General features: G+C 48.7%; 1 protein-coding gene across 6 annotated transcripts in view; it reads right to left on the bottom strand.

Annotated features, from left to right (window-relative positions):
* The window catches only part of SLC28A1 (solute carrier family 28 member 1), a 59,508-nt gene extending 43,815 nt beyond the window's left edge, over positions 1-15,693 (bottom strand). For all 6 annotated transcript variants that reach the window (XR_006056818.2, XM_027957091.3, XM_042235115.2 and 3 more), the window contains exons 1-5: positions 15,618-15,693; positions 14,486-14,597; positions 12,962-13,050; positions 9,769-9,863; positions 4,974-5,157 (exon numbers count right to left, since the gene is read on the bottom strand). Coding sequence is in view for 5 of the 6 variants with exons in the window: in XM_027957091.3 (XP_027812892.1) it covers positions 4,974-5,157; positions 9,769-9,863; positions 12,962-13,050; positions 14,486-14,581 (464 nt within the window). In the remaining variant the exon portion in view is untranslated. The remainder of the gene's footprint in view (positions 1-4,973; positions 5,158-9,768; positions 9,864-12,961; positions 13,051-14,485; positions 14,598-15,617) is intronic.
* Between the last annotated feature and the right edge of the window lie 1,917 nt (positions 15,694-17,610).

Raw genomic sequence — 17,610 nt, 5'->3', positions numbered from 1 at the left:
GATGGCAACAACACATTGTCTTAATTACTGTACCTTTATAATAAGTTTTAAGGACAGTTAGTGAAATGCATCAGCTTTGTTCATCTTTTTCAAAATTGTCTAGGCTATTCTAGGCTCTTTGCATTTGCATATGAATTTTGGAATCATCTTATTATTTCTACCCCAAAAGTCTGCTAGAATTTTGATTGAGATACTATTAGAATCTATAGATTAACTTGAGGAGAATTGATGTATTAATAATATTGATTCACTCAATCCATGAACTTGATGTGTTGCTCTGTTTATTTAAGTCTTTTTATTATGTATTTCTCTCAGCAATGTTTCCTAGTTTTCCATGTACAGGTTTGGAGGTCTTTTGTCAGATTTATCCTTAAGTATTTCATATGTTTTATGCTATTCTAAATGACATTTATGATTTTAATTTATGATTGTTTGTTGTTAGTATATGGAAGTACTATTGCATTTTGCATGTTAAGCTTGTACCCTTCAATCTTGCTAAACTCACTTAATAGTTATACTAGCTTTTTGTAGATAACATAGAATTTTCAAGCTTCCCAGGTGGTGCTAGTAGTAAAGAACCTGCCTGCCAATACCGGAAAAGAATTGAGGGTTCAATCCCTAGGTCACAAAGATCCCCTGGAGGAGGGCATGGCAACCCACTCCAGGATTCTTGCCTGGAGAATCTCATGGACAGAGGAGCCTGGTGGGCTACAGTCCATGGGCTCACAAAGAGTGAGACACGACTGAAGTGACTTAGCACACAAACACATAGGATTTTCTATGTAGACAATCTTGTCTGTGAAAAAAAACTGCTTTCCTTCCTTTCTAATCTCTATGCCTTTTATTTCTTTTTCTTACCCAATTATACAAGCTAGAAAGTCCAGTGCAATGTTGAAAAAAATTAGTGAGAACAGGGGTTTCCCTGGTGGTCCAGTGGCTAAGACTTCATGCTCCCACTGCAGGGGCCCAGGGTTCAATCCCTGGTTGGAGAACTAAATCTCACATGCTAGAGATTTCGTGTGCCGAAACTAAGACCCAGCACAGCCAAATTAAAAAAAAAAAAAGATGGTGAGAGTGAACATTCCTATATTGTTCTTGATTTCACTGGATAAGCACTCAATCTTTCACAATTAAGTATGAGATTAACCACAGATTTTTTGTAGGTGGTCTTTATCAGATTGAGGAAGTTCCCTCATATTCCTAGTTGGCTCAGAATTGTTTTTCAGAAATGGATATTGAATTTTGTCAAATGCTTTCTCTTATCTATAGGCATCATCATATTGTTTTTCTTCTTATAGTCTGTTAATACGATGACATTGATTTTTTTAACGTAAACCCAACTTTGGACTCCTGAGAGAAATCCTTCTTGTTAATGACATATTATACCTTTGTGTATTATTGTATTTGGTTTTCTAAAATTTTTTAAATAAGTTTTACATCTTTGCTCATGAGAGTTATTGGTCTGCACCTGTAATGCGAGTATTGGTATGGGAAAGGCTTAGAGCTACCCTCTTGCTATTTACTTGCTATTTGTCCCATCTTTGTTCTTTGTTCCTCTTTTCCTATCACTCTACCTTCTTTCAGATTAACTGTTTAAAAATTATTCTTTATCTCTTGTTTTACTTGTTAGCTATAATTCTTTGTTGTGTTATTTTAGTGATAGCTTTAGCATTTATAGTATATATCTTTCGTTTATCACAATCTACTTTGAAGTGATATTATATCACTTTAAATGCAGTATAAAAATCTTACAGCAGTCTAATTTCATTTCTTTTCCTAGCCTTTGTGCTACAGTTGTTTACTTTCTTATTATGTTTACAAACTGAACTGAACTGAACCATACATTGTTCTATTCTTGCTTTATAAGTTGATTTTAGAGATATTTAAATAATAAGAAAAATAAGTCATTTTATCCACCTACATAGTTACCCTTCCAACACTCTTGATTCCCTCATCTAGATCTAACTTTTCATCTGGCATCATTTTCCTTCGGTTTGAAGACTGTCCTTTAACATTTCTTGTAGAGCATCTCTGGTTTTAATGTCTGATTCTTTCAGCTTTTGTATATCTGCAAAAGTCCTACTTCTCCTTTCTTAAAGGATATTTCACTGGTGAAGAATTCCAGATTGACACACTTTGTTTTCATTTCTGTTTTTTAGTTTCACTGTTTTCTCATTTGTATTGTTTTGGGGAAGAAATCTGGCATCATCCATATCTTGTTCCTCAGAACATATGTGTTTTTTTTTCTCTAGCTGTTTTTAAGATTTTTCTCTTTACTGATGTTTTTAAGCGATTTGATTATGATGTGCTTTGGTGTGATTTTCTTCATGTTTCTTGTGCTGTTGGTTTGTAGAGTTTCTTGATGCTTGGGTTTATAATTTTCATCAAATTTAGAATTTCTTATCCACTGTACCACCAGGGAAGTCCAGTTATATGTTTTAATTTCTCTCAGATATAACCTAGAAGTAGAATTGCTGGGTATGGCAACACTATGGATAATATTTTGAGGAACTGACTAACTGTTTTCTATTGCAGTTGCATCATATCATATTATATTTCTATCAGGAGTATATGAGGGTTTCAAAATTTTCCACATCTTTGCCATCACTTGCTATAATCTGTCTTATTTCATTATAGCCATCCTAATAGATGGGAAATGGTATCTTGTGATTGCTTTTATTTTGGGGCTATGCTGTATGGCTTGTAGGATCTTAGTTCCCTGACCAGAGATTGAGCCCGTTGCCATTACAAGAAAAGCATCATCTCCTAACCACCAGGGAACTCCTTTATCTGCATGTATTTTTTTTAAAGGAAACTTGATAACAATATTTCAAGTGAAAACCCAGTATCAGTGATTTGTCATAAACAGAAGATGGCTATAAAAATAAATCCTCTTATAAATCTATTTAATAAACAGAAGGCAAATGTAAAAACAAATCTATTTATAAAGAAAATAAAAAATTTGTTTATAGGCTGACTTAAAGCATTTTGCTGTGGTATGTAGATATTACTTTGGGAAACACCCTGTGCCTTGCACCTGCCTGGCTTAGTCACTGGGTATTCTTTGGGCATCAGTTTCTTCATCCACAAAAAGAGTACCTCTTTTAAGCCATAGAAACATTTTTTTTTCCCCAGCTAAAATGTTTTTTGCAAGCCTGTTTATAAAACAGAGTTGTCTGATGGAAATGGAAATTGGGAGGAGGGGTGTCTGATGTTCCTCTCTCCAATCTCCCCCATCTGCCCTCTGGCACCTCCGAGTTTCCAGAGCTCTAAGGAACCCAGTTTAAAAACCAGGGGATCCTGGTGAGACAGAGTGGGACCCTATGGTCCTTGATCCCCGACCCCCAGGGCCTTTGCCTGCCTTTTGTCTGTGCAAAGAATAATCAGAGAAATGAGAAATGCAGAAACAAAGGAAGACAGTCAGAGGAGACCAAATAACAATACTGTAGTCATTAAGCAGAGCCAAGGACCTTTAGTTCCTTCTCAAGGGCCATAGATAATATTCTGAGCCATCCGTGAACTGTGAAATCTTACAGATACTGAAACTAACCCCCAACCAGGTGGAAGAAGTTAACCACATGATGACCAGACTATACCAATGGCATAAGCTGCCACAGTTCCGAGAACCGGCCTCAAAGAAATGGAAGGAAACTGACCCTGGACCTGAAGATTAACTATACCTAAAACAATCAAGATGATGCTGGTCAGACCACCAATGACTAATCTGAAGATGGCTGTCCAAGATGACTGTGCTGTTTCAGCATGTAGCCCCCTCCCTTGGCCTATAAAAGCTCTCACCCGCTGCTGCTCATGGGGGGAAGTCAGCCTTTGGACAGATGTCCCTGAACACCTCGTCCTGCCCTCAAGTTGCTGGCATCTGAAATAAAGCAAACTTTCCTTTCCACCAACCTGGCCTGTTTACTGGCTTTGGGGCAGCGAGCAGCCAGACCCCACACCTTTCAGTAACCCAAGGACTTCTCCTGGTGGTCCAGTGACTAAAGCTCCTTTCTCCCAATGCAGGGGGCTCAGGTTCAATTCCCGATCGAGGAACTAGATCCCACATGTCGTAACTAAGATCCGGCACAGCCTAAATAAATAAATAAATAAATATTTAAAACAAAACAAAGAACAAAAGGATCTCAAACTGTTGCTCAGGAAAGTGGCCGGCTACATCAGAATCCCCTTGTGGCTAACTAAAAATATTAACTAATAGGACAAGAATTTGAAAAAGAATAGACACATGTTGAAATGGTAAAGAATTTGCCTGCAATACAGGAGACCTGGGTTCGATCCCTAGGTTGGGAAGATCCCCTGGAGAAAGAAATGGCAACCCTCTCCAGTATTCTTGCCTGGAGGGCTACAGTCCATGGAGTTGCCAAGAGTCAGACACCACCGAGTGACTACCATTTCACTTTCACTTTCGCTTACGTAAAACTGAATCACTTTGCTGTACACTCGAAACTATCACAACATTGTTAATCAACTATACTCCAATATAACCTAAAAAGTTGAAAAAAATATATTGACTTCTGGACCCCAATTCAGATTGCTGAATCAGACTCCAGGGGTGGTCCCCAGCAGCTGGACATCTCACTAAGGCTCTGGGTGCTCTGATCATAGCACTGATATGGGCCCTCCCAGCTTGAATGGGCTGGGTTCTCTGAATTTAGGAAAATGTTGATTCCTGTCCTCAGGTGTGAGAGCCACGTACTGTAACTGGAGCAGAGAATCAGATGGGAAGTGGCAAAATACCACAAAGACACCACAAAGCTGCCTCTGCAACTCCCCAGCAAGACCTGCCCCAGGGCTCCCAAGAGGCAAGCAAGTGTGTGGGCTCCCCACAACCCAGGAGCCTCAGTTGGGACAAAGACCGAAGTCCTCCTCACCCAGCCCTGGCCATGACACAGGAGCTGACTCAGAGGCCCTCCACCCATGTGCCCGCCCATCCCCATACCTGCTGGGGACTCACTTACCTCTTAAACCAGAGTTTCAGGCAGGGATGCCCTAGAGGTTTGACACACCTCAGCAGCGTTGGCCCCAGCAGCCTCTTGAGCAGGCTGTGGGCCAGGAAGACGAGGACCACACAGGTGAGGACGAACAGTGCCAGGGCCCTCTGGAAATTCAGGATGCAGGCGGCCAGCAGGAAGGCAGTGTATGCTGGGAGTAGGTGGAGGATGAAACAGAGAAGGGATTGTGGATAACGACACTGGCCTCTCTGGGACCCTGCTGCCCTAGCTTCAGCTCCACCTACCCCAGCCAGAGATCTCAGAGCCTTAGTTCTTCTCTGGTAAGGAGCACAATCGTCTCGGCTTAGAACGTGTGTGAAAGGGCTTTGCAGACTCTGAAGTGCTGACCCAATGTGAGGGAGGTGTTGAAGGAGGCGGTAAGGTAGCATGAGGCTTCCCAGGTGGCTCTGTGGTAAAGAATGCACCTGCCAGTGCACGAGACGCAGGAGACCTGGGTTCGATCCCTGGGTCAGGAAGATCCCCTGGAGCAGGAAATGGCAACCCACTCCAGTATTCTTGCTGGGATAATCACATGGACAGAGGGTCCTGGTGGGCTAGGGTCACAACGAGTTGGAGACAAGTGGGTGACAGCACGCACACATGCACGCCCGCACAGACACACAGACACACACAGACACACACAGACACACACACACACACACACACACACACACACGAGACAGCATGAACTGCTGAGCATCAGTGGAATGCCTGCCATATTCTAGAGCCTTGGTAGGTTCGGAGGACAGAGACGGGTAAGTCAGCTACTCCAGAAAGGCACTGACTTCTGTGTGCCAGGATCCCATTCTAAATATTAATCAATGTTCATTTTTCTTCCTGGAATTTCCTTTTCCCTCTTTGCCCTTCTCTCCATTTGAGCAGCTAGGCCCATCTGTGCTCTACTTCAAGAAAGGAATATGATAGTGGAGAGCAGAGGAGAAATATCTCCCCCTGGCTTATGGATTCCAAGAGCCAGGGCCCTTGAGGGGAAAGAGGCGGGATGGGATTGGGAGACTGGGGTTGACACAAATGTAGTATTGATAATGTGATTGAAACAGACAACCAGGGGGGACACGCTGTGCAGCACAGGGAACACTGCTCAATGCGCCGGCGACCAGAACGGGAGGGACACTCACAGGGGAGGGCACAGGTGTGTGTGTGGGTGATCCCTGTCGCTGTGCAGTAGAAGCGCAGCAGGGCTTCCCTGGTGGCTCAGCAGCAAGTAATCTGCTTGCAATGCAGGAGCTGTAGGAGATGTGGCTTTGATCCCTGGGTCAAAGGGCAAGGCAACGCACTCCAGTACTCTTGCCTGGAGAATCCCAGGGACGGGGGAGCCTAGCAGGCTGCAGTCCATGGAGTTGCAAAGAGTTGGACACGACTGAGCAACTCAGCACACACCCAAGTACCCAATGGGGTCTCCTGCGGAAAAGGATAAAGGATATTTCAAGCTGACAGATAATTCAGTTTCTCCCCTCACTTGGAACAAGGAAATTGAAATAGAAAATAACTTGAGTTATGGAAAATGAAGTTACCTTTCTCTCACACAGAAAGATGGGGACACCTGTACGGGTGTCAGCTAGAAGCACACAGGTGAAGCTCTGCAGGGCAGGGGAGGGATGCAGGCGCAGGGCTGTGGGAGGTCAGCGGAGGGGGAGCTGGCAGGAGAGAGGCGCCAAGCTCGGCGCTCTATACCACTGCCAGGATTACTCCTCACAACCAAGCCCCGGGTCGGTACTGTGTGATCCCTGTCCAGAGATGAGAAGCAAACTGATTCGCACAGGGAGGAAATCGGCTGGGATACCCATCCAGGTCTGTCTGCGGCCAGCAGGGGCTGGCACAGCATGTGGGAGATGGGGCTGTGTAGACAGGTCCTCCAGGCAGGACAGGGCAGAAAAGCGTCTTAAGAAGTATCTCATCCTTCTAGGATCCCTGTGATCTCTGGTGACGGGACTTTGTTCCTTTTGGGCATCCCTACACACTCTTAGCCCATGTGGTCCAGCAGAGCCTGACCTTCTTCACAGGAGGAGGACCCAGGAGGAGCACATGACCTGAGGTACGCCCATCATAGACATACAGAAATATGGGCAAGAGGCACACTCTTCTGAGACCCGGGACACTGAGGCCCTCCATGTCAGTCTGCCGCCAATGTTATCTTGGCATCTGTGGAGAAAGCCCGCCTAAGGCGAGGAGGCCACTGCTCGAAATCAAAGCAAGTGCTGAGAACATGAGCTTGTGCCGTGCCTGCTTCAGAAAGTCCGTGATGAGCCTTATCATAGAAGACACGATACAGTAAAGGCAGCAGAGAGCTGGAGGAAATCAAAATCACCCGAACACGGAGAAAGGAAGGGAGCTCCTGGCAGCCAAGACAGGAGGGGAAGTAGAACGGGGAGGGCCGTTTCACAACCTGCTAGATGGAATCCGGCCATTTCCTCGAGAGAAACAAACCTGGGTCTGAGTGAAGGTGGACACAAGGGGAACCAGAAGGCCCTGCTCAGCTTCTGCCACAGGAAGCCTTCCCCGCCTCCGACATCCACAGGAGGAAGCTGCCGGGGCCACGAGCCAGCCCCAGCTCAGCAGGGGACCCCACTTTGACTTAATCACAAAGACTGGGGCCCTTGCTGTCATGGCTCCGTCCTCTCCCCTGTGTAGCCCCCACGAAGGTCTGGGCAACCACACCACCTCCCCTTTTATTTCCCACCTTCCACGCCAAGGCAAGCCTGCAGCCGTGAAGACGTGCCCTTGCCTGGGCCCCGGAACCCTGCTTCCCTGTGCCCAGGGAACCTTGCTCCGCTGGTCACCTCTGCCACCTCGCTTCTGCCCTTCTTTCCCCAAACTCCCTGCCTCAGTTCAGAAAGCAGGTCAAACACACGCTCTTCCTTGAAACCGCCACACCCTTCTATTAATATCCCTGTCCAGGATTTCCCTGGTGGCGCAGTGGATAAGAATCAGCCTGCCAATGATCTGGGAATATCTCACATGCTGCGGAGCAGCTAATCCTGTGCACGGAAACTACAGAACTTCTGCTCTAGGGCTGTTGAGCCACAACTAATGAGCCCCTGGGCCACAACTACTGAAGCCCACATACCTCAAGCCTGTGCTTCACAAGAAGAGAAGCCACCACAATGAGAAGCTCCTGTACAGCAAAGAAGAGTAGCCCCCACTCACCGCAGCGAGAAAAAGCCTATGAGCAGCAATGAAAACCCATCACAGCCAAAAGTGAATGAATAAATAAATGCATATTCCCACCCAGTTCTCATTAAAAAATTTCTCAGAAGAGCTGTGTAGACGTACTGTCTACACTGCCTCTCCTCCTGTTCTCCAATCCAGCTCCCGCACCTCTGCCCTAAGTCGCCATGATCTCCTTGTCCCTGAAGTCCACAGGCACTGCTCCAGCCTTGTCCTGCTGGTCTCACTGCAGAGATGCTGGCCATCTTTCCCTCCCTCTGGCAACCCTTGGCTCCTGGCCCTGTGCTTGCTGCCCCCACCTGCACACCTTCTCAGGCTGTCTCCGGGCCCCTAGTCTTCTCTACCTCTTTCTGTGTGACCAGTCTCCACATTTCCATCCATGAGCCAACTCTCAATTCATTCTCCAAGCACCGCTGGGAAGCCTCTTCTGGATGGCCTGGCAGCAGTTCCTTCCACTCATTGTCCAAAAGAACTCGTCATCGCCCTCCCAGCGGAGATTCCCTCCTCCACCTGTGGTCCCTGGCTCTGGGCACTCACCCCATGGCCCAAGCAAAACACCTGGATTCCAGGGCCCCCTTTGTCCCGCACGGAGATCAGCTCCCAGTTCTGACTGGTGTGGCTTCCTGAGGATTTCTCAGATCCACCCCCTCCATCCTCCACCCCTGCGTCTTCTCCCACGTGTATAGTGGCTCTCAATTGTCCCTTTTCCCGTCTTTCCTGCGTGCCTCCTCTGGGTTTCCACAATGTGAATCCAAGCTTGCCACTTCCCTGTTTAAATCCTTCGATGGCTCTCTCTGGCCTTGCGAGTAAAATCCAAGTCTCTCCAACCCCCTTTCCCAATACTTGGCCCCTTCTCATCCCTCCAGCCTCCTCTTCTAGCACTCCTGGTCTAGAACTTTATCTTCCAGCCACTCGACTCTTTATCAGCTGCCTGCCCACATGCTGCAGGTTTCCACCTTTGCTCATGTGTCTCTCTACCTCCTCACTCCTCTTCCTTCCCCTTTTACCTGGCTAATTGCTATTCACCCCCGGCTTCCCTTGTGGCTCAGCTGGTAAAGAATCCGCCTGCAATGCGGGAGACCTAGGTTCAATCCCTGGGTTGTCCCCTGGAGAAGGGAAAGGCTACCTACTCCAGTATTCTGGCCTGGAGAATTCCATGGACTGTATGGTCCATGGGGTTGCAAAGAGTCAGGCACGACTGAGCGACTTTCACTTTCTGTGAGACCAGAATGTTATCTCCTCCTGGAAGACCCCCCAACCACCCCGACAATCCTTCCCTAGTGCTCCCAGATGGCCCTCTGAATTATGTGGAAATATATGTTCCCCTCTCCCTAACTGATCAGAGAGTTACACTGAGAATAAGATCTCGTCTGGCTTAATTCATATATCCCAGCTTCTGGAACAAGAGCTGGCCCTGAGTTGGTGCTCAAAACCTTTGTCAAGTTGTTGGGTAAGTGAATGACCCTGCCCTGAGACATGGATAGCTGGGTTGGAGGTGGCTGAAACCTGGGTGGTGGGGGCAGGGGGCTAGGCAGGAGTGACTATCTCCCTGGAAGGGGCTGGGCCCAGAGCTCACCAGTGCAGAGCAGGCCTATGCAGATCCACCGGAACAGCTGTGAGTGCTCCCTGCAGAAGTGTCTCACTCTCGGGGCTGGTTGCAGCCTCCTTCTCCTGTGGAGAAGACCAGCAGGGTCTAAGAGAGGCTCCCCCACCAGACCCCCACACCTGTGGGGATCCTCAACACTTCCAGGCAGAAGCCACTCAGCTTCATCCCCAGTAAAATGGCAACACTGGCCTTGACATCCCACAGGGCCAAAGGTCAACCCCAGCCCAGAGGGAACTTAGAATGACTTGACTGCAGCCATGAACCTGAAAGACGGTTGCTCCTTGGAAGAAAAGCTATGACAGACTTAGATACTGTATTCGAAAGCAGAAACATCATTTTGCTGACAAAGGTCCATATAGCCAATACTATGGTTTTTTCCAGTAGTCACGTATGGTTGTGAGAGTTGGACCATAGTGAAGGTTGAGCGCTGCAGAATTGATGCTTTCGAATTGTGGTGCTGGAAAAGACTCTTGAGAGTCACTTGGACTGCAAGGAGATCAAACCAGTCAATCCTAAAGGAAATCAATCCCAAATATTCATTGGAAGGACTAATGCTGAAGCTGAAACTCCGTTACTTTGGCCACCTGATTTGAAGAGTGAATAATTGGAAAAGACCCTGATGCTGGGAAAGATTGAAGGCAGGAGGAGAAGGGGACAACAGAGGATGAGAAGGTTGGTCAGCATCACCGACTCAATGGACATGAGTTTGAGCAAACTCTGGGAGATGGTGAAGGACAGGGAAGCCTGGCATGCTGCAGCCCACGGGGTCGCAAAGAGTTGGACATGATTCAGCCCTTCACTGCTTCCGGCCTCTGTCTGTCCGTACCAGCTGCTCCTCGGCCTGGAGCAGCACCACTAACTACCACAGTGATGCTCCAGGCTCCAGGGCTTGGGAAAGAGTGAACTGAGACAATAAGGAAGAACCTCACCCATGTATAGCAATGCACCAACCACCATGGCTGCCTCGCATGCCCTGTCCCATTTCCACCTGTCTGAGGAGCAAGGAGCCACATTCGGAGATACCCAGCTCTGCACTTATTATACCTGTGGAAACTTATCCTCTGAGTAACAGCTCCTCCCAGAAAGAGGAAGGTATCAACAGCCCAACGGCAGCCATTTGGCACCCCCACTGCCTTCTGCACCTGGAGCAAATGCCAGTTCTTGTCTGGCCACTTGGTCACTTGACTGTCCCCAGAGGAAAGACTGAATAGGTCCCTGGGGACCTGAATAGCCTCTGGGGTCCCCCAGCCTGAGCATATAGAAGATGCTCACTCACACTCATTCAGTCACCACTTTTTAAAGGAAAGTCTCCTCTCTCTGTCCCCACCTCTCACCTCTTATTGCTACTCAGTTGCTCAGTCATGTTCGCCTCTTTGCAACCCCGCAGACTGTAGCACACCAGGCTTCCCTGTCCTTCACTATCTCCCCACCTCCTAAGTGAGGCATTTTTCTTCAGTCTCACCCTAAGGCAGACAGACAGACAGACTGTGGCCCGTTCCATGCTTGAAAACTGCAGGATGCTATGGGGCTCCTGGGCTCAGAAACCTTCCAGCATCCATGATCTTCCTTGAGTCCCAAAGGGCAGATTAAAGCAGTTGCTAATCAGGGAAGGGAGTGGAGGCAGAGACAAGGGCAGAGCAGCCAAGAAACAATAATGCAGCCTTGGGTTAGGTCCTGGTTCGGCCTCTAGGAACACACATAAAGATATTTTTGAGCTTTTTACCTAAGTAAAACCCAACCAATGGAAAATGTCAGCATTCTTCATTCCAGAAAAGACCACCGGAGGCTAGATTAAAGACACCAGAGAAGTTCATCAAGACGTCACTTGAGACTTGACTAGAGGCGTGCAGGCCCCGCACACACCCTAGTCTTGTCAGCACCCCACCCTCGAGCTGAAGAAGGAATTCATAGGCCTGACTCCATCTTAGGCCTGTTCATGCTGATCATGCTCAGCCACCTTTCCCCTGGACTCTGAACTCTGTGTTTAGTGCCTATGAAAACAACAACAGAAGGATAAGACCCCCTCCAGGCAGGGGAACCTTGAAGATCGTATCTAGGTTACTCATCGCCTGAGAGAAAACATACACTAATCACCCATTCCTCCAGACAGGCCATAAATTTTTCTGTATCTGTTGGAGTGTAACCTCGGGTTTATTGATTATCGGCTAATTGTTTGACTGTTTGAGCGCATGAGCACATAGCACGTGAATGATGGGGTTATTGGGATTGTCTTTTCCTTGGTTTATGTAAGTCTCAAGGAATTTGGAGTGGTGGGTTCAGACACGTACACATGGGGTATAAAAGATTTTCACAAATGCTGGTCGGGGTCCTTGGCTAAGAGGAGACTCTGCCTTGGGCCCGCCAGTGTAATAAACTGCATCCCACTATCTGCATTGTCCTTCTGAGAGAGTTTGTTTCCTGGAACGCGTGGCTCCAACAGAACCATTGCTATAAAACTCCTCACCAAATCCACCTGGGTGGGGACACACAGTTTTGAGGGCACGAGCTGGCTATGTACCCCTTTGGCTGGCAAAGCAACCAAGCTACTCATTTCTGCTTCCCTCAAAACTCTGTCTCTGAGATTCGATTTGGCACCAGCAAACAGAGGCCGTGTTTTTGGCATCATGTTCTCATCAGCTCAGGATCTGGCCAGTGAGGACCTTGCAGTAGGCCTCGGTGTCAGCTGGCCGAGCCCTAGGCTCCATTTGCTGCCCGTGTGACCTGGGCCTGTTTCTCTCCTTCCCTGGGCTTCAGCCTCCCCATATGAAACAAGGGGCCTGGGCCAGTCCAGGGGGTTTCAAACTAAGCATCAGGATTCCCTGAGGTGCCCCAGAGCCGGATGGGGTAGAAAGCAGGTGGGGAGTTGACAGGGGGCCAGGTTGGTACAGGGCCCCATTCCAGCTTCAACCAGAGCAGCCCCCCAGTATAAACTGAGGTTCCCAATGGGAACTTGCTTCAAAGCAGGTTGGGAAACTCTGGCCTGGCTCACCTCTGAGGCAGAGGCCAGCAGAACTCACTTGTTTCTAAAACACGTTCATTCCTTCCCTCAACAAAGGTTCAGGGAGCCCCCTCCCCATCAGGGGGCCAGATTCCCCACCTCTGCTCCCCAGAGGGGCCTCCTCCCCAAGCCAGCCAGCCCATGTCCCTCCCGGAGACCACCTACCATCCCGAGGAGGGCTCCGGGCCAGCCTTGCTCCAGCTGTTCCCAACTTCCGAAGGGCTTGAGTTGCTGCCAGGGTCTCGGCCTTCCTCCTAAAGCCACCAGAGAAGGAGCAGAGTGTGCCTCCCGCCTCAAGGGAGAACTATGGAGGAGAGCCTGGAGTGTGGAAAGACCCAGGCTGCCACCAGTGTGCCCACGGGCACCTCAGGAGTACACTGGGGCAGGGGCTAGGCACAGGGAACAACCAGAGGGAGCTTAATTCCAAAGCGTGTGCCCCGAGTACCTACTGTGTCCCGTGCTCTGTGCTAGACTGATTCTGCCCTCAGGGAGCTCGTGGTCTGTGTTGGAGCATAGGGGGCGTGGGGGGGTGCGGGGGGGGGGGCGCGGGGTAGGGGGGAGGTCAGTGTTGCAGAGAAGCAGCCAATTCTGACCCTACGATGGAACTGTTTCTTTGACTTGCTTTTCATTGCTTTTTAAATTATAATCATATACAGTGGCCCGCCTCAGGGGACCTTGCCCCTCTGCTTAACTGCTAAACTAAAGTGCCTTTGTTCAGGACCCTGTTTACCTGTGGATGGCAGGAAGGAAGAAATTAACCCATCCCCAGCCTGAGGCTTGCCATTCTAGGAAATGTTTGCGAGATTAATGGCTTTTTTTCTTGGCTTCCTCACCTCCTCGCATCTCTGACCTATAAAAGAACCTGGCATCCAGACCCCATAAGATGGTTATTTTGAGGAGCTAGCCCACCATTTTCTCAGCTCCCTGAGTAAAGTCTTTCCCATGCCTCAATCCTTTGTCTCTCGGATTCATTGGACTGTGTGCAGCAAGCAGAGGAAGCCTGGACTTGGTAACAGAAGGTAGGCTCAGATGATAAAGAATTTTCCCTGCAATGCAAGAGACCAGGGTTTGATCCCTGGGTCGGGAAGATCCCCTGGAGAAGGGAATGGCTACCCACTCCACTATCTTGCCTGGCGAATTCTATAGACAGAAGAATCTGGCTGGCTACAGTCTATGGGACCGCAGAGTCAGACAAGAGTGAGTGGTTAACACTTACACTTTCAACAGGAGGTTGGGAAGGAAGAGGGTGTCAGGCTAGGCTCCAAAGTACTAGGTGGTGGACCTCAACCCGGCCATTCCAGAGCCAGAACAAGATTGCTGGCTCCTCAGAGGCTGGGGCTTCCCCAGAGATTCCCCCATGCCCTCTTCGTGAGGCTTCTCCTTATGTTTTAGATCACAGCTCAAATGTCACTTCCTGGTGGAGCCATTCCCTGACCTTTCAAACGAGGACAGGCAGTACTGGCTCTTGGTGGGTGTGCAGGGATGTTTCCTGAGTGATGATGGAGACTGCTCTGTGCAGGGGGTGGGGAGGGGAGGTCAAAACCCTGCGGGGCGGGGTGGGGAGGGGCAGTTCCCAAGTGTTCAAGCAGAGAGGTGAGGAGGAGATAGGGGTGGGAGGAAGATGGTGAACAAAGGACCCTCCCACCAAGTGGGGGTGGGGGGCAAACCAGGATGGGGGAGGGGACAGACCAGACTTTCCAACAGCTCAGCACCCCTGTTGTCCAAACCGTTGGCCACTGAGGCAAGAGAGATGGACTCTCTTCCTCTTGGTGTGTCGTCCTCCATGTGCCAGATCTTGCAGCTGAAAGACAAAGTCAGGGCCCAGAGCTGAAAGGGCAGGCCAGGCAAGACCTGGCACAGCCTGTCCCATCCCAGAGCTCAGCCCTCATTGTGTCAGGGTCCCCAGGGACAGAGGAAGGGCCCCTTCCTGCTCTCCTGAACCTGTGAGGGGCAACTCCTTGTCAGTCTGGGAAGTCAGGCAGAAACTGGGCAAGTTCCACCCACTTCACAGAGAAGGAAAGGGAGGAATTCTGTATAGCATGTGTATGTGTCTGATATAGAGGCATTTTTCTGAAGACTGGCCCTAGCTTTCATCACTCCCTGCTGCTGCTGCTAAGTCGCTTCAGTCGTGTCTGACTCTATGCGACCCCACAAACGGCAGCCCACCAGGCTCCCCCGTCCTTGGGATTCTCCAGGCAAGAACACTGGAGTGGGTTGCCATTTCCTTCTCTAATCGTGAAAGTGAAAAGTGAAAGTGAAGTCGCTCAGTCGTGTCCGACTCCCTACAACAGGTTAAAACCATTGCTATCGAGTGATATTTTCATTGCTATTATGTGATATTTTCATTGTATTATGTGCTCCCATCTCTGAAAGACAGAAATATCCTAAAGACATCATTCAAGTCCCTGAATACAACTGTATCTGAAATCAGTACTCCCCCCTGGACTTTTCAATTACAAGAGCCAATATAATCCTTTTTTTCTTCTTTCTTTTTTTTTTTAGGGGGTGCTGAAGCTCAGTTTGTGGCCTAAACTCATCTATAAATGAGAGCCCTAACTAACACCCTCTCTCTCTCCACTTCTGCCCCCTCTCTTTTTCTCCCTTTTGGGTAGTACCCAACCCTGTCCAAATGCCAGCCTGACTAATCTCACATACCCGAGGGCAAGCACACAGGGCCACACACAGGTGCACACAGGAGCCCCAGGGCCATGTAGGGAAGTACACACACAGGCAGAGCCTGGGAAAGCCCAGCCACCCACGCACACATGCAAACACAGACACACAGCTGCACAGAGGGGGGCAAGCTCTGCTCCCTACTCACATATTTGTGGTCAACAAGTCTCTCTGGGGGACAGACGGAAGTGCGTGTTTCCACGGAGATGGGCTGGATCCAACCTGCTTGGGCTTTGGCCGGTCCTCTCATTTCACTGGAAATCCCTGGGCAGAGTCCAGAGTTGAAGGAGGCTGGGCCTCCCACCTGGCTGTGTCCAGCACCAACTCTAGAACCCTGGGCCACAGCCAGGGCAGGGACTTGACCCTCTCTCAGGGAAAAGAGGAAATGGGGCAAGTGGGCCCCATCTGGACCTGGCCCTTAGAGCTCCTGCCTAATGAGTAAATCTGCCTTCCTCGTCTATGATGCCCTCCTCTCCACTCCACTTCTCCCAAACAGGCCCACCTCTCCCAGGAAGCCCACCTTTATTACTGTCACTCTCCCATGTCCCCTCCTGGGGCCTCCTTTTCCACCTGTCATCAGGGGTTCTCAGTTTTCTGGATCATGTATTTTATCTTTCATTCTGTATTTTTCCCAGTCTCCCTTTTCTCACTGCATCAGTAATTATAACAGCAACCTATTTTCCTGAGCTTGAAGATAAGGAAAGCAGTGTAGTACCACAAACAGTGAAAGTGTTTCAGGTCTAAGAGGTCTTGAAAACAAAATCACGTAGCTTGCCTCTTTGTTTCACTGCTTTTTAACTGATACCTAAGCAACAGCATGCAGAGTCGATGGACAAACCCTTTAATGTTTCAATCCTGTAACTAAATATTAAACTTATCTGACAGGACTGACAACACCTCTTTAATAATTAATCACACACACACGTGACAGAATCCTTTGTGATGCATAAACACTTCCTGGTAACACAGAGAGGGAATTACCAGCACAGGCTGGTTGTTTTGGAAATCTGGGGACCATGATGGATAAAGGGTAGGGGTACCTCTTCTCTTAACAACCTTTTTTTGGCCACTTTGATTACCAAAGTTACACATGCATCATTGAACATTTAAACATTATAGAAACACACAGAATGCAGAAAGTTAAAAGTCCCTCTAATCTGAGCCTTTAATCTAAGCTCATTATGGAATTTTTCTCCAGATTTTTTTTGGAAGTGGATACTCTTTTATGTTACTCGTTTTACAAAAGAGGCTCATACTCTACCAGCTTTTTTTTTTTTTTTTTTGCAGTTTGGTCTTTTGGGTAGAGATCCATACTGCGCCCTGCTCACTCTGTTGGGGGCTCATGTACTGCCTTGATCATAAACTAAATGCTTGTGGCATACTTCTGGTTTATCCAAGGAGAAGACGTGGCACCCTGGGCAGCCTCCACAGGGATGGGCTTGCAGCTGCTCTGTGGGGAGGCGGGGGCTCATCAAGCCCCAGCAAAGGGCAAACTGGACTGTACCTGCTTCTCTGCCTCTGCCCCTTCTAACCTCTCTGTCCCTCGCCTCGTCTCTCCCCTCCCCACGTCCTCCTCCGTCTCCTCCCCTCCCTTCCTTGCTTGGTTTCTCTCGGTGCCCAGAGAGAAGCCAGGAGACACGACACATCTAGGAGTAACCCAAACTGTTTCGAAACATTGCCTACACTTTGCCCTAGAACCTTGACATCTCTGTGTGGCCTGACTTCTCCAACAAGGACTTAATAGGCTGTGCCTCTTGAAATGGGGCTTCCTTGGACCTCCTGCAAAGCAGGAGACCCTGGTTCAATCACTGGGTTGGGAAGATCCCCTGAAGAAGGAACTGGCAACTGGCTCCTATATTTAACGAACCGGGAGCTTAGAGCCCAAAGAGCTAGATTCAGTCCTGGCTCTACAAGTTAGCTTGTTCCCTCATTTGTAAAACAGTGGGAGTGGGTAAGAATGCCTTTCTCATAAAAAAAATATTGACAGGGATTAAATGAGTTGATGCAGGTGAGCTGTCTGGCAGACAGGCTGGCACCATTGAGCTGGTAGGTGTCGTCACTGCCGCAGGTCCCATCTCAGAGCTGTCTGGACACACTGCTCTCCTCCTCCAGGTCAGGAGACCCTGTACTGCTCCCCTGCT

Source organism: Ovis aries, chromosome 18 (genome assembly GCF_016772045.2).
Source record: "Ovis aries strain OAR_USU_Benz2616 breed Rambouillet chromosome 18, ARS-UI_Ramb_v3.0, whole genome shotgun sequence".
NCBI classification, from domain to species: Eukaryota; Metazoa; Chordata; class Mammalia; order Artiodactyla; family Bovidae; genus Ovis; species Ovis aries.
The sequence above is the reverse complement of the archived record's forward strand: the minus strand, read 5'-3'. Positions and strand labels throughout refer to the sequence as shown.